This window comes from Apis mellifera, linkage group LG1 (assembly GCF_003254395.2).
Source record: "Apis mellifera strain DH4 linkage group LG1, Amel_HAv3.1, whole genome shotgun sequence".
In the NCBI taxonomy this organism is placed as follows: domain Eukaryota; kingdom Metazoa; phylum Arthropoda; class Insecta; order Hymenoptera; family Apidae; genus Apis; species Apis mellifera.
Genome location: NC_037638.1, coordinates 10,560,397 through 10,584,700, shown reverse-complemented (window position 1 = coordinate 10,584,700; position 24,304 = coordinate 10,560,397). Strand labels below are relative to the sequence as shown.

At 32.7% G+C, this 24,304-nt stretch overlaps 1 protein-coding gene across 1 annotated transcript in view; it reads right to left on the bottom strand.

Moving 5' to 3' along the window:
* Positions 1-651: 651 nt before the first annotated feature.
* LOC551385 (frequenin-1) overlaps positions 652-24,304 on the bottom strand; it is a 49,489-nt gene continuing 25,836 nt past the window's right edge. The window contains exons 3-8 of the mRNA XM_026440863.1: positions 19,958-19,982; positions 18,968-19,016; positions 18,775-18,864; positions 16,409-16,487; positions 15,404-15,492; positions 652-8,778 (exon numbers count right to left, since the gene is read on the bottom strand). Of these exons, the coding sequence (XP_026296648.1) occupies positions 8,611-8,778; positions 15,404-15,492; positions 16,409-16,487; positions 18,775-18,864; positions 18,968-19,016; positions 19,958-19,982 (500 nt within the window). The 3' untranslated portion in view covers positions 652-8,610. The remainder of the gene's footprint in view (positions 8,779-15,403; positions 15,493-16,408; positions 16,488-18,774; positions 18,865-18,967; positions 19,017-19,957; positions 19,983-24,304) is intronic.

Here is a 24,304-nt window from a genome sequence, read left to right as displayed (position 1 = left end):
CCCGTCGAATGGAATTCGAACTCCGATATCCCAACAGCTTTTTTTTCTTTTTATCACGCATGACCGCACATTTCCTTTTCATTGCGTTTTTCCAAATTCCGTTAATGTCAAACGTTTTCCTCCAAAAGAAGAACAGTTTTGACAGAGATCGGTTTTAAAAAGAAAAAAAAAAAAAAATCTCTTTTTCCTCTCTTCTCGATGTCTATTCCGTCTATTAATTTGGTATACGAATAGAAACGAAACTATTGGATTGCGCACGGACGTGTCGGGATTCCGAAAGTAGCCGAACGCATACGAATGTATCCGAGTGGATACGAACGTAATTTAATGCAATATGCACAGAAGCGAGAGCTTCCGAGTCGTTAAGCGCGCGAAAGTACATATCAGGAAGAAACGTGCAAACTTCTTTATTTTTTCTTTCCTTTTCTTTTCTATTCTCTCTCTTTTTCTTTCTCTCTCCCTCTCTCTCTCTCCATTCCCCACTCTTTCCTCATTTTTGCTCTCTCTCTGACCTTCTATCTACCACTTGTCTCGTACCATTGGCAAGTCAAAGAGAGGAGGAGATTGTAGCTCGACGAAGCTCCACTACGAGAGAATTTTTTTTTTTTTTCACACGGAAAGCAGCTAGAAATTTCTCATCTAAGCGGAAAATTTTCATTTCTTATCGTTTATTAATCACCATGAAAATGTAAAAATTACTTAATTAAGTCAACTCTCAGTCCGTGATTCGCTGGTATACGAACGAGTATAATTTATAATCCGATTTGTCTCGATCGTATCGAGCTGCTTTTTCATTTGCACGCGGCTTCGACTAATCGATAACGAATTATCGATTAAATAAATTCAGGTGAAAATCGGCGATTCTTATTTCTCGAAACGATTATCCAGCTGGATTATTTCTATATATAATATATCAAGTTGAAATGGATAAGTAATATAATTGGAAATTATATTTCTAAATTCAAAAATAAGTTTTTCAAGTGTAGAAATTATACGAACGATATCAATTAAATCGATAGACTCTTAAATTACGAAGTCGAGAAGGTTAAGAATCTCCGATAAAGGAAATCTGTACTTTTGCATCTAGTCGATACGAATAACGACGATATTCTGATATAATGAAAAAACGATACGGATAAATAAACATGAATATTTAAGTGTTCCGTAAAAGTTGCAAATATTTTCGAATCATTATACAGGTTAACTTCACAATCATCGAATATATTCCTTCTAATATTCCATCTTGCATTTCGAAACATAACATGAATCATTTGTATCATTTTGTTTTTTGCCTTACAAACGCATAGAACTTTCTTACTTTATTTTAAGATTAATCGTTTCGACATAAATTTTTCTTCTAGCCACGAATAAAATATATAATTCCATTTATAATGGAATTATATTTATAATTTCATCAAAAATCAACAATTTTATCCTCGTAAGATCCTTGTAAAACACACTTTGAAAATAACTAAACTCAATAATAAGTAAAAAGTTAAAGTTCAAATATTTATATCAATATGTCTTTAGAGATAAAGAAATGCTATAGATGGAATATTTTCGAAGAGACTTTAAATATATCCTCGAGAAAATTACACACTTCTTCCGAAAACTTATTCGCGAAATAAAATTTATCGATTGAAAATTGATAATTGAATTTATTCTATATATAATAGAACTGAGAAAAAAAAAAATAAACTCATCGTCGTAAACTCGTGATCGACGAGTTTCGTCGTACAATCACCTGTGCGGTATCTCTATCCTTCGAAGTAATCGCCTCTTCTTAAAGAATATCGATGGATTGAATTAAAATTCATTTTCGTCAAAAATTTCGCAATCATCAGCGCCTAACAAAATTCCTCGATTATTGCTACTGTTTGACAACGATCGATCGAGTGATTCGACAACAAGTTCATTCGTTCTCTCGCGTCCCTCTTTGCCTTTTATTAAATTTCCGAGAAATTAGTAATTCGCGCGACGAATTACGATTTCGAGACGCGAGACGTGACGAGGAGTATTTTTTTGCGTATGTCGTCGTTTTTTCGATTTTTTTTTTTTTTTCGAAAGGAAAAAAAAAGCGCGTGCTCGACGCGTTGCCGAACGTAGCACGCATACAGGTAATATATATATATATATATATATATATTTCGTGTCGCACGCGCGAACCCATATTTTTTTCTACGTCTACGCGTCTTTCCGTTTAAAAATGTAACCCGTTATCTTATCGTTGCACCGCACGATCACGGCGCCAGAAAAACTTTTTCGATTTGACAAGGAACAAGAGTAAATTCTAATTCTATCTATAAGATCGTTTAAAGTTTCTTTCTCGCTACAGATCGCAAGATAGATCAAAAGTTTTTTTTTTTTTCATTACGTTCTAATTGAGAACGATTTTGTTGTACGAACGACAAAGGAGAAATGTTTATCTTTTTTCTTTTTTTTTTCTTGAAAACCTCTTCAAATTTTGTTTCGAACGATGGAAATTAATTGATGGAAAAAAAAAGATGTCAAATATTTTTTTCTGTTGATTTGTTGGAGAAATATACATATTTGCTTTGTGTCAGATTACGTGTCAGGATGCAACAAGTGACTTGTTAAACCCTGTAGATATTTTCGAGGAAAAATATTTTCGATTACGGAAAAAGAAAGGAATTTTTGGTTGCCGTGATATAAGATGGTTTGTGAATTTTAACAAATGGAGAAGAAATGGGAAGAATGGAAAGAGAAAATGGAAATCGGGGAAGGAATTTTATGGCTCGAAGATATTTTATTCGTCGATTAAAGTTTCGTGCGCGCGGCGGCGAGGTGAGGAAAAGAAAGTATCGTAGCTTGGAGCTAAGATTTCAAAGGATTTTTCGCCGCGAACGCGTATTTTACTCCGTTGTTTATCTATACTTGCTCGTTCGTTTCTCGCGCCATTTTACATCGCTCCGTGAAATTTATACAAGTCGAAAAAATTATGTCACAGTGGATATTCTAATAACACAAAAGGACTTCGATCCCAACTTGAAGTTGAAACTTTGCGAAGTTTAAAAAATTCTATTCTTCTTATTTCTTTCTTTCTTCTAGTCTTTTTAAAAAAAAAATCTTCTGTATCAAAAATTAAAATTTTTAACATTTCTCAAACTTAAGTTTGTGAAACAGGTATTTATTAAAGTTTAATAAAAATGTTTCTTTATATCATCACAAAATTATCGAAAAGTTTCTCAATTCGAGAATTTCTTAAGTTTCAAGATTTCGTTTTCGAAGTTTCGATCTCACTCTTTAAACAAACTCTCGATATACAATATTAGTTCCAAATTGCAAAATATCCAATTTATAATTAAACGTATTAAAATTCTATTTAAACAAGAAATTTAAACAAATTTGTCATTCGTCTCGCACGAGAATCGAAAGCACGGGAGCGAAATTTTCCCGTAAATTTCATCGTGCACGAGGGTGGAATAACGAGGAGAAGCGCAACGAATCGTGAATAAATCGAAAAAAAGACCAAAGCGATCGTAAGAAGATGGGCAAAGGGTGATATTTGCGGATATAGTGGTATCGAATGTTTTCACGTGAGTCTAATAGAAGACGGCGATGAAGGAAGAATAATGGGAAGTTTGCCAATATCGAGAGATTTTTCATCGAGCGAAGATAGCGTTGGGGATTTTAGCGAGGAGGTCGCGCATGCGCGATTCTAGTTACTAAATATTTGTTGGACTCGACCGATATCCGATGTTAATATAATCGACGAAAGAGGGCGAGTTCTCCGAGCTATGAATATCGGCGCCATTTAAAATTGATGCGATCGCGCGAGGGGTTGCGCGTCGATTTAACCGATTAAACTTGCAAGATCGAGGGATTATTGGCTAATTGAGAATGCTATATCACTCGAAACGGAATTTTATTTCTTGTCCTTAAAATCCAGGAAAAATAATACCGTCCATAAATAATATAATAAGTCCATAATAATAACAAGAATGTTTTTTATTTCGAATAAATTGAATTAGTTGAATAATCTATTGAGAAATCTATTTATGAAATAGAATACAAAAAATGTGAAGTGTTTCAAAATCAAATTCAAGAAGATACATCGAAAAAATTTATTGTTAGTTGAACATGTTGGAAATTATTGATTGTTTAAAAAAATTTGTATCGATTCTGATATTTTTATAAGTACTATAAATTTACATTTATTCCACTCAAAAACAGTGATCGAACGAGAAAAAATATCTGAATAAATATAGTTAAAAATAAACCAGAGCTGGAATGAAGTGGATCTAAAAAAAAAAATCACTTTGATTTATTCAAAGTATTATTTATCACGGACTGTAATCCCTGGGGCGTATACAGAAGCATGCTTCGCATATCCGAAATTATAATTTTCGCGTCTGTTATTCATACGTGTACACACACATATATATATATATAAATGTACGCGACAAGACGGCGACAGTGGGAACGACGATGGCGGCATAATTTATGTAATGGCGCAAACATCCACGAAACGAACGATATATCCCTCTAAACGAACATTGCGCGCATTACCATTCTAAACCACGAAAAGTTTGAATCCGAGCGGAAAGTTTTCGATTCGAGTGCGCTCGTTAAGCCAAAACGCGAAAAGTTGTTTGGTTTTTCGAAAACATTTCACCGGTGGTAAACTCGGTACGTAATGACGATCGATGGTCGGAGCGTAGCAGTGGGAAAGCGTACAGGAAAAGTTACGGTGTAAAACGATTGTTATTATTGATTTTACGGGGAAAAATTTTAAAAACGATTTTGAACTTGTTTTGGAAAACATGTCGCGAATAAATCGGGCGAATTTGTGTAAACTTGCGTCGAAAATAAATGCGATAGTTCGCGAAATTTTCAAAAAAATTTACTTTGTAATATATATCGTTACGCGAGCCTCGTTCATTGATGGAAAAATGTAATCGTGTAAAGAAAGATTCGTAAACACGATGCACTTTAATTTATATTTTTATTTTGAAAATAATATAACAGAGAACGGAAGATTGGATCTTTATAAGTCGATTGAAATGCGAGGTACGATAAGAATTTAATTGTTATGTAAAGATATGCATATACATTGCGTATTTATACCACGTACAAGCATATATCACTGGTATATTAATAAAGAAAATTGGAGAATATCACGAAAGGAAAAATGTAAAAGGCATGTGTAATATGTTAATGTCAAGTGCTTTCACGTTCGGTGATAGAAATTTCTCGGGGAATAAGTTTCGAGAAGCGAGCGCGTTAAGATTAATCGTTGTTTCGGAATTGTTTGCTACATAAAGAGCGGTCGTTATGCCGCTAAATTAACCCTTCGAGGACTATTTGAGCAGGAGGGTGTGTTTTATCGTCGATATTCGGCGCGAATAAGAGCGTAAAATACAAATATCGTCGACTATAAATTAATTATTTCTGAATATAATTGAACGAGGTGGATGAAATAATTGCGGAGAAATATCAAAGAATAAGAATTAAGAGGAAATATATCTACAAGTTTATCAACGTCTGAAGGCAGATGGCGTGAAATTGCGCTATAACGAACTTTGATAAGCGTATCAACGAGCCGCTTAAACTTCGTTTCACTTTGCCATAAACTTAGTGGTGCGCGCGAATTTTCGAATTTCCGGATTGGATCGGCAAAGATCGGCCGAGCTTATCCGAAAGTATCCGAATGCGTACGAAGATTACCGAACGAATTGTCCGCCACTTTTAATTAATCGTATCTTCGCTTAATAACATCAAAAAATATTCTTCTTTTTAATACAATCGTTATTTCTAGAATTACGATCGTTTCTCCACAGTTAATTTCGAAATAATATCTCGTTTCGTACGTCTATCAAGGAATTTTAACGAATCTGAAATTTCTTGTGAAATGGAAAGGAATCAAAGAGATCCATTCAAATCAGAACACGAGCTTTTCGGAGATGCCCCTTTTCACGATTGCAATTTCTCGTTTTGCTACCATTGAAACGAGAAATGATATCGTAGGTAATGTAAAGATGTAAACGAGGAACGGAGAAGTTTCTATTTCGCAATCATCGATATCACTCTCCTCTTTGCGTTTCAATTTTGCTCGAACTATTGCTATCGAACTTTTACCAGCTAGATATCCCTCATTTACCAATGTTTATCAAACTGCCAATTTTTAATGCGTCCACGTCAAATGAAGTTTTTACTCTGCTCTCCCATATTTCTTTTTCTTCTCTCTCTCTTTTTCCAAATAAAAAATAGAAGTCGGCCGTATGATAGGCCACGTGAATCTGTAAATAGGAAAAAAAAGAAACTGAAAAAACGAGAAGAGAAGGAAGGTGAAAAAACAGTTGTGCAGATAGAACGGTTGAGAAGGCGAACATTGTAAAATCGAAGTAAATTTTCTCGTCTCCTGTTTTTCCTTTTTTCGCGATATCAGACACCGCAGCCGGAATCCCCTGAATCTTTCATGGACCGTCTTTGTCTGCGAACCGGAATACGTTTAAATCGTAATTCGTTCGACTGATTTTTTAACGAGATACGGACCCCCTCGGAGATACGAGAAATACGTAACGTCTTCGCGAAAAATTTCTCCCTTTGCACCTCTTTGAGCGCCGATACGTGGGAGGAATACTCGATTGCATTTGATAGCAGTTTGGATTCCTCCCCGTGGAAAATATTAAACGAATGAGGGTGAGGCGGACGAATCTGCTTCCCCTATTTCCTTCCAAACCTTCCTCGATGTATCGTTTCGACGTCCATTTTTGATTTTGGAAACTTTTCTAGCTTCTTTTTGGAAAGGATAATAAATAAGGGACGAGTTGAAACGTGATTCTTAGATTCTCGAATTTCGTGAGAAATATCCAGAATTATTTTTTTGCAATAATTTATCTTCTCAAGAGATCTAATTTTTTATACGTTTTTTTTTTATTTCAATCAGTTTCGATGTTTCAATTGAATTCATCTCTCGTAATAAGATTCAATTTTTTTTGTTTCTTTTTTTACCAACTATCAGAGGGAAGAGAATGCAAAGGATCAAAGAGACGTGGATAAAAATGTTTTTTTTTTTCGAAGGAGGTATTTCAATACGAATTCGCAGGAGAAAAGAATAACCCTTGACTGCACTTTTTCTTTTTCTTTTTTTCTTTTGTCACGGCCATTCTCTCCTTCTTTTTTCTGGATTCATCGTATTACACGCGTATTCGTATTCGACCAACGTTTCGCAGAAAAAAGAAAAAAAAAAAAAAGAAAGAAAAAAAGTCAGAGTGGGTCGATGAAACGTTTGTCCTTTTCACTTTCCTCTTATTTTAATCACTTCTTACTTCTGACCTTTTTTCCATCAATGTTTTCTTTCTTTTTTTTTTTTTTTTACTTTGCATTCATTTCTCGCGGGAATAATACGCGGGGGTCAATGTTCAATTTTCCAGAAACTCTTGGCGCAAAATAATAAATATTTCTTTGTGCTTGGAGCGAGAAAGAAAAGTTCTCTTGTTGAAAAAAGGGGAAAGTTCAAGGAGTGATTTAAAAAAAAAATTTCCGATTTTTAATAAAGCTTCGAATTATGCACGAGGCAATTTTTTTTTTTTCCTTTTTATCAATCAAGGTATCTCTTTGAGAAAATTAAATTAAAAAGTTGAATCAAAACTTTTGAAATTTCATCGTCTTTCGAATACGATCTTGCCTTGAGAATTTTTTTCAACAACAAGGATTAGATAGAATACTAAAAATTCCGAACTTTTTTAATTAAAAAGTATCTCGTTTATTATTGATTCCAATGATATTCCCATTAAAAAATAATTACGTTCATAAAATTTCATCGAAGAAAAATCTTCACTTTTCTTAATTTTCTTCGAGAACAAATTTGAAATTACAATTTCGAGAAAACAATTTTCTTCCTCGCTATACGAAATTAATTTTTACTTCCAATTGATCATCGATCATCGTCCCCCTATCTCATTTCGAACAACAGCGTTTTCTTTGAAATTAATCGTCCATTACTTCGAGCAAGATTTCTCACGATTTCAAAATCAATCGATTTCCATCCTTCGAATATTTCTTTTCTTTTCTTTTTCTCCCCCAACCACCTCCCCAATTGTGTCGTTCGTACAAAGAAAATCGGTTGTAAACGTCGTAAACGTCGTTTCGAATACAAAGAATCTATAAAATCGACGATCATCAAGCCACTACTCTGAGATTCTCTACTGTTCCTATCTTCTTGCTACGATCGCAACAATTTTCTCAAACGATTCGTGCAAAAAGGGAAAGAAACAACGTCGTCCTCCGCGCGCGCGAGGAGAAAGAAACATAGAGAGATAGAGAAAAATGGATAGCGATAGGAAGAGAGAGAAGTGTGACAAGAGGAGATATATCTCGTCGTGTCGATTCAATAATTTTTCCTCCTCCTCCTCCTCCTCCTCCTCTTCTTTTTTTTTCTCGATCACAACTGTACCTACGTATGCGTGTACGCCGGGCTGTGGTGCAACGGATTTGACCCCCGACATCTCTCTTTCTTTCTTTTCTCTCTCTCTCTCTCTCTCTCTTTCTCTCTTATCCGTTTCGACGACCGGACCGAGGCGACGGGGCGATCGTTCGGCTTGAAACGAACGACGACGATTTGTCCGGCCTCGAGGAGGCCTGCCGTTACTCGCCGCCTAGCGACAGCGCCTGCACGATCCTCGGGTCGGCCTTGCTGCCCTCCCGAAACTCCTCCAGGGTCAGCTTGTCGTCGTGGTTCTTGTCCATTTGATCGAAGATCTTGTCCACCCTTTTCTGCGGCGTGTTCTCGTCTTCCGCCTGCGGCTGTTGACCCTGGAAAAACGGCAAACACAACCCACCAAGAATAATCTATTAGTTAGATATTGTTTGCGTTACTTTGGGTTTTTTTTGGGCAGGGATTCGATTGGAGAAAAGTGGTGTTTGAATAATTGAGTAGATTCGCGGCAGAAGTGAGAAGAAAGGGGAAATGCAAAGTTTACAATTTTTTAAGTAATTTAGAAAGGAAAGTTTCACTTGATTAATTGATTTAACGATCTAATTGATTAATTTAACACGATCGGATAATTTTGTACGTCTTGTATTCGAATATCGATGTGAGAAATTGTGAGAGTTGTGTATGGCCAATATCGAGTTTATAGAAACGAGGCCGTTGCCCGAAAACGGGAGAAAAATTGTGACGAGGGTCCTTTAATTCGAGTTTCTCGTGTCGACAAGACTTTAGATAAAACTCGAGCGAAGGGCGAGAAGTTAACGGAGCTTTAGATCGGATTTTTCTTCCACTCCCGTATCGTTCATCGCTTCCGACTTTTGACCGAGTTTATAGCGAGAGTGGCACCCACCTGCGAAAGTCTTTAACACTCTATGAAAAGATAAAATTATAGAGATTTCACTGCAAATATTTTTAATCGTGAAGATCGGGATATTTTTCACTATTATTGTCTTTGATGAGACACCGTCGAGACTAGTTAGAAATTGGACTAGAAATGTAACTAGAAATGTACTAGGAATTTTGAACTTAAATATTTTTGTTCTATGAAGAAATATTTTAATTATGGAGGGATATTTTTCACTCGCATATTATTGTCTTTGATGAGACACCGTTTATTTGAGACTAGTTAAAAATTGGACTAGGAATATAACTAGAAATATACTAGGAATTTCGAACTTAAATGTTTTTGCTCTACGAAGAAATATTTCAATCATGAAGGCCGAGATATTTTTCACTCGCATATTATTGTCTTTGATGAGACACCGTCTATTTGACACTAGTTAAAAATTGGACTAGGAATATAACTAGAAATATACTAGGAATTTCGAACTTAAATATTTTTGCTCTACGAAGAAATATTTTAATCATGGAGGATATTTTTCACTTGTATTATTGTCTTTGATGAGACACCCTCGACTCGAGACTAGTTAGAAATTGGAATATACCAGGAATTTTAAATTTAAATGTCTCGAAGGCAAATTAACGGTTATGAGTAAAATTGCGACAAGGTTAATAATAATTCTTTTTCCTCGTTGAATATCCCGGAATAGGGTTAGTCGTGATGTAATTAAGTGCCTTGGAATTATGCATTCCGCGGAGGAAACTTATCTCGAATCTTGCGTTGGAATAAAATTGGATTAAGAAGAAGAAGAAAAAGAAGAAGAAGAAAAGAAAAAGAAAAAGAAAATCGACCAGTTTTCATATATCGTTTGCTTGCAGCCGGTGGTATTTAACGCGATTTACGGGAAAATGCAATGTATCGTGTTTAACATCGTGTTTATTTCCATCGTATCGTTGCGCGTTGGCCAAGAGAAATGTCATAGAATTAAAGTGTTTTCTTTGTTCTCGTTGTCCCAGTTGTTCACAATGGTTTTCTTCCACGGGTTGCGTGAACGCGACGGGAGATCAAAGAAAATGGAAATTATCTTTGCCATTACTTTTCGACTTTTCTTTCTTTCTTTCTTTATTTTTCCTCCTTTATTGATTTTAAATTTTCTTTATTTCTTCATCTAAATTTTTGGCACGTTTCTCCATTTATTTTTCTTTTTTTTTTGTCTTTCTACTTTTAATTTTTCACTGTTACAAGTTTACAATCCATCTTCATTATCGTGTACATAATTTGTAAAAATTTTCATCCTTTATTTATGTATATATTTATTTTTTTCAAAAAATACATTATGGGTTATTTTTTAAGAGATTCTCTTTTATCAAAATCACAGATATTTTAGATATTTTTGTTTTTCTTATTTTTCTTTACCTTCTTCATTATTCTTCTTTTTCTTTGTGTCTTCAAATTCATTTTTATCGACCGAATGATTCATAAATTATACAACTTTTAATTTTTTACTTCTTTCTTGTTTTTCTCTTTAACAAACGAATGATTGAAATCATCGAATAAAACATTGGATCATTTGTTCAATGAAACGAGTAGTAGTACAAACGTTGGTTGGATTTTTTTTTTTTAATTAAAAAAATTAGCGGAACCGTTCATAAAATTATCCAAAATAAAATTCGAAACACGTTCCACTGAAGACTCGTTGAATCAACGAGAGGATGCTTTTATCCGTGGCGCAGCTGTCACTTCGGTCTGATACGCGATTAATCAGATATTTATAGCATCGAAATTTGGTAAAAACGTTTAACGACGTTCCTGTGACACCCATTGGAAAGTTGGACAGCTGCTTCACGTTATCCCGTACCAAACTAATTTAGGCGTTAATTTTCAACGAAAGAGAAAAAAATATGTATATATATTTTTTTATTAAAATTATCAGTTATCAAGAGTGTGTCGAGAAAATGACAATGAAAAGAAATGATAATTAATAACATTAATCCGCAATTTTGAACGATATCCTCTGACTTGAGAAAGTCTTTACGAGGAAATTTAACTGAGTCAAAATTCCAGGTTTTAATTAAAATTTGCGTATACATATCGAGACTTTTTCCACTGAAAATATCATTAAAAATTGGCAAAAAAAACTCGGACATTTCGTGATTAAGGCGCATTCGAAACGAAATTCTCGCATTGATCATGCTCCATCGCGATATGGCGCAATTACTTTGAAGGAGACACCGGAAGCGAGCATTTTTTCTCTAAACACGCCCTTGAAAAAAGAGAAAACCACGCGTAATTTATAAAGATACGATCGAAATGAAAAAGGGAATAAAGAGTGATGGTAAGCTCGATAAGAATGGTCATGTTATGCACATTTTCGTTCCTTTTTATCGTGTTACTTGATGACGATTAGGGATTATGAATTTAATCAATTCTCGATTTCATGAATAGTTAGGCCTCTTTTTATTACACGGTGGAAGAAAATTAATCAATAAGATAGTGAAACTTGTATTGAATCAGATTTGGACAAAATGTATAATTCAAAAATATTCACTACGAAAAAGATTTAAAATTAGTGTCCAAGAAACAATATATTTCGATATATTGTGTTCTTTGTTTGGTCAAATAATAAATTAAAAAAATTTAATCTTGAAAAGTTTAATTTTCAGTCGATTGCTAGAATTTTAATTTTCGATTTAGAAACGCGCAGAAATGTATTTTAATCTCCCGCAGAGAAGGAAGAAAAAGAACACAAGTTATAAGCGAAAATATCTATAAAATAAAATAATTTAAATGTGTATAGGGCGATTTAAAATTTAATTAACAAACTTGTATTGCGCCATATAATTTAATATAATTAATTCTTTTAATAATGAACAAAAATAACGTTATTTTTTCATCATCTAAAATCATTTTAAAACACACAAATCTATTCAAAAATTATTCCATTCACACATGAAATCACATGCCTCGTAATACGCATGCAAGCAAAATTAGATAAATTTTAACAATAAATACTTTCGATTAATTTGATATTCAAAGCATCGAATAATTCTTAAAGAATACAGATCAATTATGATAATTGCGAACAAATGTCATTGATTAATAAATTTCCTTCGAAATCTCAACTGCTCGTTTTTCCAAGGAATCAATGCATACAAATTTGATCTTATTCTAACAATAAGTAATCAAGATAATTCTCGTTTTCAATAGCTATATTTGCTTTTTCGAGCAACAAGATCCCATCATTTACTATCCATCAGTCGCCACGAGTAACAATCGGCGATCTCTCTAATCCCTCTATTTTCACGGTCGATCTCAAGATCGATCCGCGAGATCAAAATCCATCCCACGGTCCATTGGGTATTATTAGCCACCCCGCTAACCCCCCCGGTGGGGTGGCCACGATCGCAACATCCCGCGGGATAATCATCTCCGGTCCACGTGCTCGATAATCGGCGAGAGGAGGGGCCTCCTTTCGATCGGCGTCTAATCTCCGCGGCGCGGCTGGAATTTTCCCTGTTTGCTGGCGCCAATGCGAGACCAACGATATTGATAAAGCCGAGTCCTCGGCGTCGGCGTCGACTTTGACGTCGGCGTCGGCGTTCCACGGGGGAAATTCGGGCATCGATCGGCCAAGATTTTCCACGAGACCGTCTCGAGACCGATCGTACGATTAACCGCGTTTTCGCGGGTTAATCTGAGGGAAAAAGACGATCCTTCAACCCTTTGCAGGGGGTTGATGTCGCTTGTCCAATAACTTTCCATTCTTTGTTTTTTTTTTTTGAATAATTAATATTATTTGATTGGAAGGAGGATTCATTTATATTGTTAAGTTGTGTTATCTTGTAAGGAAATTTAGCAATCTTCTTTTCCACCCCTCGAAGGGGATGGTTGATATTGATTGTCCAATAACTTTCTATTCTTTGTTTTTTTTTGAATAATTAATATTATTTGATTGGAAGGAGGAGGATCTATTTATATTATTAGGTTGTGTTATCTTGTAAGGAAATTTAGCAATCTTCTTTTCCACTTCTTGAAGGGGATGGTTGATATTGGTTGTCCAATAAATTCGTGCGATTCTTTTCTTTTTTTTTTTTTTTGAATAATTAATATTATTTGATTGGAAGGAGGATTCATTTATATTGTTAGGTTGTGTTATCTTGTAAGGAAATTTAGCAATCTTCTTTTCCACCCCTTGAAGGGGATGGTTGATATTGGTTGTCCAATAAATTCGTGCGATTCTTTTCTTTTTTTTTTTTTTTTTGAATAATTAATATTATTTGATTGGAAAGAGGAACTCGAAGGGTGTGAAGATCCATTTTTATTGTTAGGTTGTGCTATCTTCTGAGGAAATTTAGTAATCCCTTCTTCAATTTCTTCGAGGGGATTGATATTGCTTCTCCAATAAGTTCGTGTGGTTAAGAATTCTTAAGGTAGATTAAGAATATTTGTTTTTTTCTTTTTTTTTTTAATAATTTGATTGGAAGAAGGAATTTGAAGGGTGTGAGGATTTGTTTTTATTATTGGACTGTTGCAAGTGAAGTGAGGGATAAAAGTTTTCGTGTATTATCTTATAAGGAAATTTAACTAATCCAAAGATTTTAATTTGCGTGTATGTAGAATATTTGTTTCAAGGATTGTTTCATAATTACAGTTTGATTTTAACGAATTAATAAAATTTTAACAAAAATTCGTAGAATATGTTTGTGTATAAAGAAATTTTTAACAAAATATTATTTCAATACAAGATAGAGATTAAAATTTAAAATTATTTATTCTATTACAAAAAAAAATATTTAAAATTATATCATTGTTTGTTATACTTTACATATACGCAAATTTTTATTAAAATTAAAATCTTTGATTTTTATTATTAATTTCCTTATATAATATTATCTACAACAGGATAATCAAAATATTCAATTTTTTCCAAATTAAAGACTAATCACAGCTTCGTTAAATTATTCATTCTTCCATTATTTCTGCAAAAAATACACGAATTGTTTTTATCGTCGATGAATGTTCCAAATGTATCAATTATTATTTGGTTTTCTGATCGTTAACTCATCGATCCGAAATGGACACGATTGACGAATGTAGCATAACACATCGTCATAATTATCGGTGGTGTATATTCAAATAAACAAAGAATTGAAACGTAATTACGAAATCCAATTAACTTTGATCGTGATTCCGTTATATAGGATCGAATCGTCACTGTTATCCAGTATAATAAGCAGCTAACTGTTTAAGTGGTGTATTAACTCTGTCTCGAAACTCGACTGTGTAACGACCGAATAATTTTAACCAGGCAAAAAATATGTAATGGAAATGTTTTACATATTTTTTTTTTCTTCTTTTTTTTCCCTTAAGGAATTAATGTCGATTACTTAATTTCACGTATTTAATAAATTTATTAATTAAAATTTCGTTGATATAATGGTCAAAAATATTAATAATGAAAGAGTGATCAATTTCTTTGTCCTATTTTTTCTTTTTGAAATAATAAATAAATTGGAAAAAAAATTTTGTAATTTTATGAAATTGTGGAAAATAATGGACAGAATATTTTAATTTAAGAGGACAATACGAGTGCAGTATGCTAATTAATCAAGTTCAAATATATAAATATGCTTATTGTACAAACGTTGCATCCATTTTTTATCAAATTCTTTATATGTATTTTCTTTAATTTTTTAATTAATTTTTTTTTGTTAATATAAAAATCATATTTATATCTGTTATAAATTTGTTGAAATTTTTACTTATTGCATGAATATTTATATACCATCGAATCTTTAAGAAATCTACCAAGACAATCAATTTCATTTTAAATTGTTTAAATTCAAAAATCAATTTATTATATTTCGTGAGGACAAAATTTTTATCGAAAGCATTAAGAAGTGAAGATGCAACATTTTTACAATAAGATCGATATTTCGATATATCATTTAACATAAAACACGACAAAGGAGCGCTTAAATTGGCAAAGAAAGATGTGAATAAATATTTTTTTCCTCAACTGTTGCTTCCTTTTTCTCGATACGTTACACGGGTAAAGCGGAGGGAAGTTTCTAATTTTCTCGACACTTTAGAAGCAATGTACCTACCACCATCTCGTACATCGCGTCCACGATATTGTACATTTCCTCCCTTGTGATGAAACCATCGTTATCCACGTCATAGAGTCGAAACGCCCCTGAAAATAAAAATGAAGGAAGAGACTTTATTATTACCGCTATAACTATTTTCTTTAACGTAATATTTTTACAACACGATTCGAAGTAAAAATATTATTAAATATCTCTTCTCTTTCTCGTTTTATTTATTCTTCATCGATGTACAAATTTTCAAAAAAACTTTCTTTTCTCTTTTAATAATAATGGAAAATTTATTATTAAAATTCTTAGGTTTCAAGAGTGATAAGATGGTGACTTTGAATGAATGCCATTAAAAGCCATCATTGAAATATATATATTTTTTTTGAATAAGTCAAAATCAATTTAAAAAATGGAATAGTGAAAGTTACGGGAAAATAGAATTCCTACGTGCACAGGAGTACACCTGTGTATAAATACTTTAGAAATATATGTGCCTATGCACATTCTATATTTGGCAATGAGTACAGAAAAGTGTACACGTGTGCATATACTTTTAAATTTTTTATTACTATTGTATACATAGATATACCGTATGAAATACGTGCAGAATTTTATGAACGAGATAACGTCATGGTAAAGTAATAAAAATATTAATGAAATATTAAAATTTTCGAAACCTATAATAACATTTGACAAAACACAAAACGGTATTTAAAGAGGCCATCCATCGTTTTACAATATATGTATATATATATATATTACAGATCTTATATCACTCGAAATCTCAGAAACATTTATTTAATTCTTTTCCATTATTATTATTACTATAATTTTTCAAATTGATAATTTATTCTCTCAACGCGAAATTCATTCAAAAACTGTCGCTCCGTTACGTTTCGTTCCGTTAAACGTGCCATACACAACTTGAAAATCTTGGAAACATTTGTCTCGCTTAATTTCATGCTTTCTATTTATATATTCGTCAAGTTGTCAGAACGAGAAGGTTTTACTCACAGTGAAGTTTCTCGTCCAAGTTTCCGCGCGACGTCACCGAGAGCGCCCTTATGAACTCTTCGAATTCTATCGTGCCGTCCTGAGAACAAAAAAGAAAGAAAGAAAAAAAAAAAAAAGAAAGGAAAGAAAAAAAGAAGGATATTCGTTCGTGGAGATTGCGTTCCCGTCGAAACCAGAAATTTACTTCGGTTTTTCAACCGTGGAACAAATTTCGCGATGAATTTATCACGAGGAATAAAATTATCCGGATAATCGATCGCCCTTCGGATCACACGGATCGTTTAACCTTTTATGAAGACTTTTTAAAGTTCGTCAACCTTTCCACGCCCTTCGATTGTTTACTTATTTCCTTTTTTTTTTATTATCGTAAACTCTTTTCAAAATCTAATTTTTCTTTTTAAGGAAAAAATTCTCTTTTATCGATATGATAGAGATGTACAGTCGGTTGAAAAAAGTCAAGGAAAATTTACTTATACTTTTATCTGTATTTATACCAAAAGAAAAATTGGATTTAGAAATGATTTTCTTTTAAATTCATCTCATGTTTTATTTAAGAAATAATTTATAATAGATACGTTTATTTTTATCGTCAATCAATGATTTATTGCAAAAAAAAAAAAAAGTTTAACGTTTTAATCTTCCGAAGGAAAACTCGGCGGAAAAAAAAGTTGGAGTGGTTTAAAGTGGTAGAGAAGCGAAATTAAGAAGACAAGGGGAAAATGTTGCATCACAGATTCTAAATTATACGTGGATGATTTTTTTTTTTTTAATAGAAGGGGGATATGTTTGGAGAGTGTACGGAAAATAAAAATGGCGAATAAAAAATAATAGAATCGTCTCGTTCTGAAATTGAAAAGGGACGTGGAGAGGAGGAATATCGTATCGGTAGATATTCTTTCGAAATGGTTTTCGCTTAAAGTGACATTTATTCTCGCTTAGAACCGGTGAATGGAAATGTAGGGACCACGAGGAATTTTATATTTTGCGTAAATTTTCGCTGGTTCAATACAAGATAACGCTTGCAAATACGGTAATTTTTTTCCTTTTTTTAATTTTTGTCCCAAAGATGATAAATTTTAAAGAAACATCGACCACGTGGAATCGTGATAAATCCTTTAAAATTATTATTATTGTTCATAAATAATGAGGCAAGTAGATCAACCACTTTGTATGTTAATAACAGAATCTCTGAAGAGATTGCAAAAAGAGAGGGTAAAAGTATAAGATAGTACAGTTCAAAAGTTCAAAAGTTTGGAAGCAGTAAGGAATTTCGAATAGAAACATCATTTTATCCATTACAATCGATGAAAATTGTTGAATAATTAATATAAACAGTAGTAATAGAGAGATGTTCCTTCTTGTTCAAACACTCAATGTTTGATATGTTTTACAGGTAAAAGTAGAATATGTACGTGAAAAGAATGTATATTATTTCTCTTCTTGTAAGTGAAGGCTATATCTCTGTTGTGAATAATTACAATCCAATAGTTTCATAAAGGTAGATGACATTTTGAAATGGAAATGTAGATATTTACAGAGTTTATATTGCTTTTCATATTTTTTGTATTGTAACCTTTTAATAAAGTAAGTAAACGTGACGTGCACCTGACATTTTAATCTTATTTTTTATTCTTGTAGAACACACCGGTGAAATAAAACAAGAAAAATCTGGAACGCTTTATACATCGAAACAAAAGTTTCTGCTTCATCAAAATAATGATTCTTTTTTTAAATTACATTTAAACGTTTACATTTTAGTCACTCTATCTATTAATTTTTCTCTACTTTTTCAAAGTGTGTTAAATTTAACATTTATGATTATTTTTATATTAAATTGTTGCGGATAAAGCGACGAAATTTTCAATAACATTTATAGTTTTATCGAAAATATAATATAATCGATTATAAAATTCGATTCGACATATTCATTTTGTTAATCAAAAGAGGTTAAAATTATAACAATTGATTCGATTTAATTCAATTGATATAATTTTATTGATAATTCCTCGTATTTATTCATCAATCGTGAAATTTTTTTATACCAATCCTTTTCAAAAGTTGTCTGTCAGCAATGTTGTCACAAGTGCATGAAATACAGTTCATCGAAATATCGACACAATTTGATTTGTACGACGATGAAAAAATACTCAAGTCACATACGTAACTTCCAAATTTATTTAATCATTTTACAAATCTTCGAACTCGATCGATTATATTACTCAATCAATAATATTAAAAAAAAGAAGAAGAAGAAACGAGTGCCTCGAAACTTTTGAACGACACTGTACTTCATTCTCGATTAGCATAAACAAACGGAAATAATAAATGCCGAAATCGTTGGATAAGATAAGTTGCATGATACTCACGCTATTTTCGTCGAACACTCTGAAAACGAGGGAGGCGAATTTCGATGGATCGCCGTGGGGAAAAAACTGCTTGTAGATCTTTATGAAACCCTGAAATCACGCAACAGGCAACCTTTATCTTCAAACTTTTCCCCTTATCTAGCCGCGTATCGATTTTCGTTTAATTAACGTGCCAGGTGAAACGGAGTCATACCTGTTCCGTCAGCAACCCGTCGGGGCAGTCTTTCAGGAATCCTTTGTGCCTAAACAAACACAGTCGCCAATGTTATCGAATCTGTTCTTAACATCGTTTCGTAACATCCGTTTTCCTTTTTCCAGTTTTCAATTTTATATTTCATTCTATACAAATGGACGGATCGATTGGCAAAACGTTACTGTAAGGGACAGATGGATTAAAACCGCAGATCCGATGGAACACGTTACGTTGCGCGATGGGGGACGGCGGACCACTCGAAATCTCAAAAACCTCTTCTCGAAACTCGAGTTTTCGAGCTTTCGAAACTTTTCCGTTTTTTTATTCCCCGTAATTGGAAATTGCTCGAAATTGCTCGGATAAAAAGGAAATAATTTATTTAGAATTTACTCCATCATCCATTATTGATTAAATGATAGATGATAATTTAACGTGATCTCTCATTTTAATTAGAGAATTTGAAAATAGTTTATAAGAAAGGAATAGCAAAGTATAAAAATAGAAATTTTTGTAAATTATAAAAAGGAATAGTTTATTAAAAATAATAACCAATAGTATTATTGGATGATTTTGAATTTTGAATTCGAAGAAGATAATTCGAAGCTTTTGATTTAAATAAATAAATATCAAGATTTTAATTCTTTGCAAAGTAGATACTTTTTAAAAGGAAAAAAGTTTCGAGAGCACGTGAAATCTCAGAAAATCTTCCTGTACAAAAAATGTATTTTCAAACGCAAGAATCAATTGTCGCTTAATTATTATTAAAATGTAATTTAATGGAAATGAGAAGCGTTTGAGCGTTCAATTTTATTGGGCGGGAAGGTTAAGTACTGTGTGAACGTATGCACATTCTCACAGTTTGCTGAACAATCTTTAATATGACAGCGATTATATCTATATCGATGACGATTCGTCTATCTTTCGTCGAATCTCGAAATGAATTGATTCGAGGTACGTGTGCAGATTGAAAATTCATTTCTAGTGACTCACCATTGTCGAATCTCCTTCTCGGTAACTGAAACAGAAACGAACGAAAGCAATTTTAATCGAGTGTAAAATAACGAGGAGCAACGATTTGCGAAAAAATCGTTGGGCAAATAGAAGGGAAAAGAAATTAGAAAGTATAGATGGAATGAGAAGAATGATATCGGAGGTATGTTCTTATTTGGTCAAATTTGTATCTATAAAAATACAAAATTCTGTCAATTTTACAAAAATCACAAACGTTTTTCGTAGAATTCTAAGAAAAGTTAGGTTAGAATTTTGTCACTTTGGAAAATTTCTTTTTCTTAGTTTCTTATTAATTTTTAATTTTCTCAGGAGAAAAAGATGAAATCATGTAAGCTTTGATGTGAAATATTTATTCTACATACGTAATACTTTTTTCTTCTTAATTTAATTTTCATTAACACTTAGATGACGTTTGTTAACATAGTTTCGATGGCTGTGTAAAAATCTACGCGAAACATTAAAAAATAAAAAATAGTTAATTATAATAAATTTTAGTTTTAACAGAAAAAAGCATCCATATACAATTTACACTTACAAACAGATAGAACTTTTTTATCTATATAATAAGAAACATTTACAATTAACGCGAAATATCATTCGATTTACAAACTAATTAACTTACTTGTAAATATATTAAATTTGTATTAGTAATATAATTACAAAAATCTGATGCTAATGAGTGTGAAACGCGTTTTAAAAACCGTTTCCTTGTAAAGTGAGGTTATGTAAGCACTTTTGCGTAACCGTTGGACATATTATGCATATATTCTCATCACGTGATTCTGAACCAGTTTCTTTTTTCGCGTGAAACTTGTAGAAATGATTTTTACGCTCAGTGATATCGTTATCAGCGAAGATATCAGGGAAATACACAAATATTCGCGCGAAAAGTTGGAATCTCTAATAGAGTTATTGCGAAATTTCACGAGCCAAATCGTTTTTTGATTCGAACGCGATTCACGGCGTGAAAAAAACGTCAGAGAAATTGGACGATCTCGAAAGATCGTTAGAATCATTGATGAGTTGAATTTATTCGAGGCAGAAGGAAAAACGTATCGAGATACGATTCGTGTACGTGAATACATAGAGAATAGGGAGATATGAGAAAGAGAACGAATCGAATTCGAATCGTTTTGAGTAAAATAAAAGACGTGCGTAGAAAGGAAGTGAATCCGGATGGCTTTTCTTTCTTTTGTAGGCCAGTGAAAAAAATAATCGCGTACTATATTTTGCGGCCGTTAATATCATGTGCGTTTATAGCAATGGATTTTCTCTGGGAAATTTATATCGTCTTAAAAGAAAAAAAAAGAATGAAAATTTGTACGAGTACTTTGGTCGGATTTTACGAGATCGTAAACAATGTTCTCTGATATTTTCACAGACATAACTCTTATAATAGTCAAATAAGCTGCTATTTTGCATTGCATAAAAATTCTTGCATCTTTGATAGAATCAACGATAAATTTTATTTTGAACCAGACAATAGATATAACAATTAGATATATTAAAAATTTGAAAAAATACTACTAATTTATTATACGTTGAAACGAGAATAACAATTAATTATTCTTATTTCAAGGAATCGATAAGAACGTTAATTAATCATTCTTAGATGAATTATTTAAAACAGGATATTGACTCGAATATTTCCTTGCGCGATAAAAGTAACTTTTTCTTGCGTATTCGCCGCAACAAATCACATTAAGTTTACTTTTATTTATCACACTATTCATATAAATAATTGCTAAGAATTTTCTTTTATAAAATTGCCCTCGTACAAATGAAACACTATATTCCATGCGAGGAAAAACTGGTTTAATAAAGTAAGAAGAAAAGAAAGCCGTAACTCGAGCCACGAAAATCGTCGATTTCTTCGATAACTATTTAAGTTTCCTTTTGACAAATCGCGCATAAGTAATCCTTTTAGCAAGCTGCTCCGGCCGTTGTGCCTGACTTTTATAACCTTCGATAAATTTGCGCATGGTTTTCGAGCTTGCACGCAGTTATCGGGACAAGGCCGTCCCTCGTTTTCGGCTCGCGTTTCTTTCCCCCTTTTTTTTTTCTCTCTCTCTCTCGGTATTCTGTAATAATTGCATCGCAATTACGTTTCGAAGCCAGTATATCCAATTCTATTCCATCGTCCCTTCTTTGCAATTTGTTCAATGTGGCTGATGAAATACTCGTCCATTTTTATCTCGACATTGCGTTCTTTTATCGGATTGTACTCAAAATTCTTTTTTTCTTTAATTTTGTCGTTAATTAATAAAGTTTTAAAATTATTAATTCAGTCCTCCTTTTAAATTATCAATTTTGTCACTCAAAGTTCTTCAAAGAGGTATGAATTGTTATGTTAAAATATTCGCGAATAAAAAGGGATAGGAATTATCGTTGATTTTTGTAAATCATCGAAAAAACTTTTGGTAAATTTAAGCAATCCCCCTGATGACTGATGCAATTAAAAAACAAACGATTAATGAGTAAACAAGCGATTGCTGATAGAGCTTAATGAGAGAAAATAAAAGAAACACGGTGGAAAAATTATTTGCAGTTCACGATGCAAGGCTAATTTAAAATGTTTTCTTAAATTCTCGAATTCTTATTCGATTATTTGTGATTCCAAAACTTTCGATCGGTAATGCAAATACCCGTGAATAATGGCATTATGTATGTAACAACGTTATTAAACAATTTCTTTAAAAGCGATGAAAAATACGATACTATAATAATACACACTTGTAAATCTAAGTATACATATATAAATACATATTCCTTTCGTCGATAATCTCCTCCCGATGTGTATTTCTATCAAGATATTTCCCGCTATTTTACAAAGCCAATATTTTCTATGTACTTTTAACGATCTTGCAAAAAAAGGAGGGAAAAAAAGAAAAAAAAAAAGTTGAGTGTCATTTACTGCAAATAAGCGAATCAAATAAACGGCTCGGGATGAAATTACCTCTCGTCGTAAAATGAATTTATTTCGCGGTTGAACGAAATACGACGAGCGAGAGATAAAAATATTTCAGCGCACACACGCGCGCATTTTTTCGCTCGATTCGCAATATTGAAAACAACATTGTTTCGATTATCGGTAAAATGATTCTCGAATTGTTATCATCGTATTCGTATTGTTCACCGAAGTAGCTGATCTTCGTGTATATAACTGTTACTTTTACGCGCAAAAATCGAAATTTGAAATTTATATAAATAGGAAACAATCGAGAAAAACCTGTTGATTTCGTAGAACGAAAATCCATCCGTGAAAATCGATGTAGAAGAATGGACAAGGACAAGGTTAAAAATGTCTCGCCTCGATTCGAGTAAAAGTTAGATATTATTCGCGTTGTGAACTCGTTTTCTCGCTTCGAGCCGTTACTTTTCTTTCGAATATCTTGGAAAGTGAGCTGTAACTGTGGAATGAAGCGCCAGCGATAAAGATTCCGCGAAAATTATGTAACTAGAAAGTTACTAGAAAGAGAGCAACTCTGCCCCAATAGGTCTTGATTCGTTGAACTATTTATTACAAGAATGATGTGTTATGCAGCAAGGAATAGGATGCGTAACGATCGAAGGATATTATATTCTCGATTCGATAAAAGGATTAATGATCGGAAAATATATTTGTAGAACGAAAGATGAAGGAGATCAATTTCGAAATTCACTCGCAACGGATAAGATTTGAGAAGAGCATATATATAATCAGAAATTGGACACCCGTTTCTCGAAACGTTGGAAATTCTATCGATTTTCTGACAGCGACCGGCTGACGCTGACCGATTAGAACTCGACTTGCAATTCCGGATAAATCGGAAATTTTATTCTCGAAATCGTATTTTATTTTTCGAAAATTTTGACATTTTGATTTCAGATTTATGGAGCATAGCTCGGACTCGAGTAAAATATTTTAAGGGTATATTTCATCTTTGCATTCGAGTGAAATATAGCGGGAAATATAAAGTTGAAATTTTATTTCTAAAATATTTTATTCTTGATCCGAATTAAAACTCGATTCCTTCTCGAATCCAAGATAAATCGAAACTTTTTTACTCAGATTTATTCATTTATTCGTTTGATTAGTTCGAAGTGAAAAGTTTCAAGAGAATAGATGTATTCCATATATTTCGTTTCCATTCCATTTTTCGAATTTTGCAATATTCATTTATACTTGCAGTTGAATAATAATACAAAGACAGCTTTTTATCATTTTTCACTAATAACAAGTCTAACAAGGAAACCCCATTTTAGGATAAAATTGTGTATTTAATTCTTTTTTTCCTTTGCTCATTATACATTTCACGATTATTCAGAAATCGAATTGATGAATAA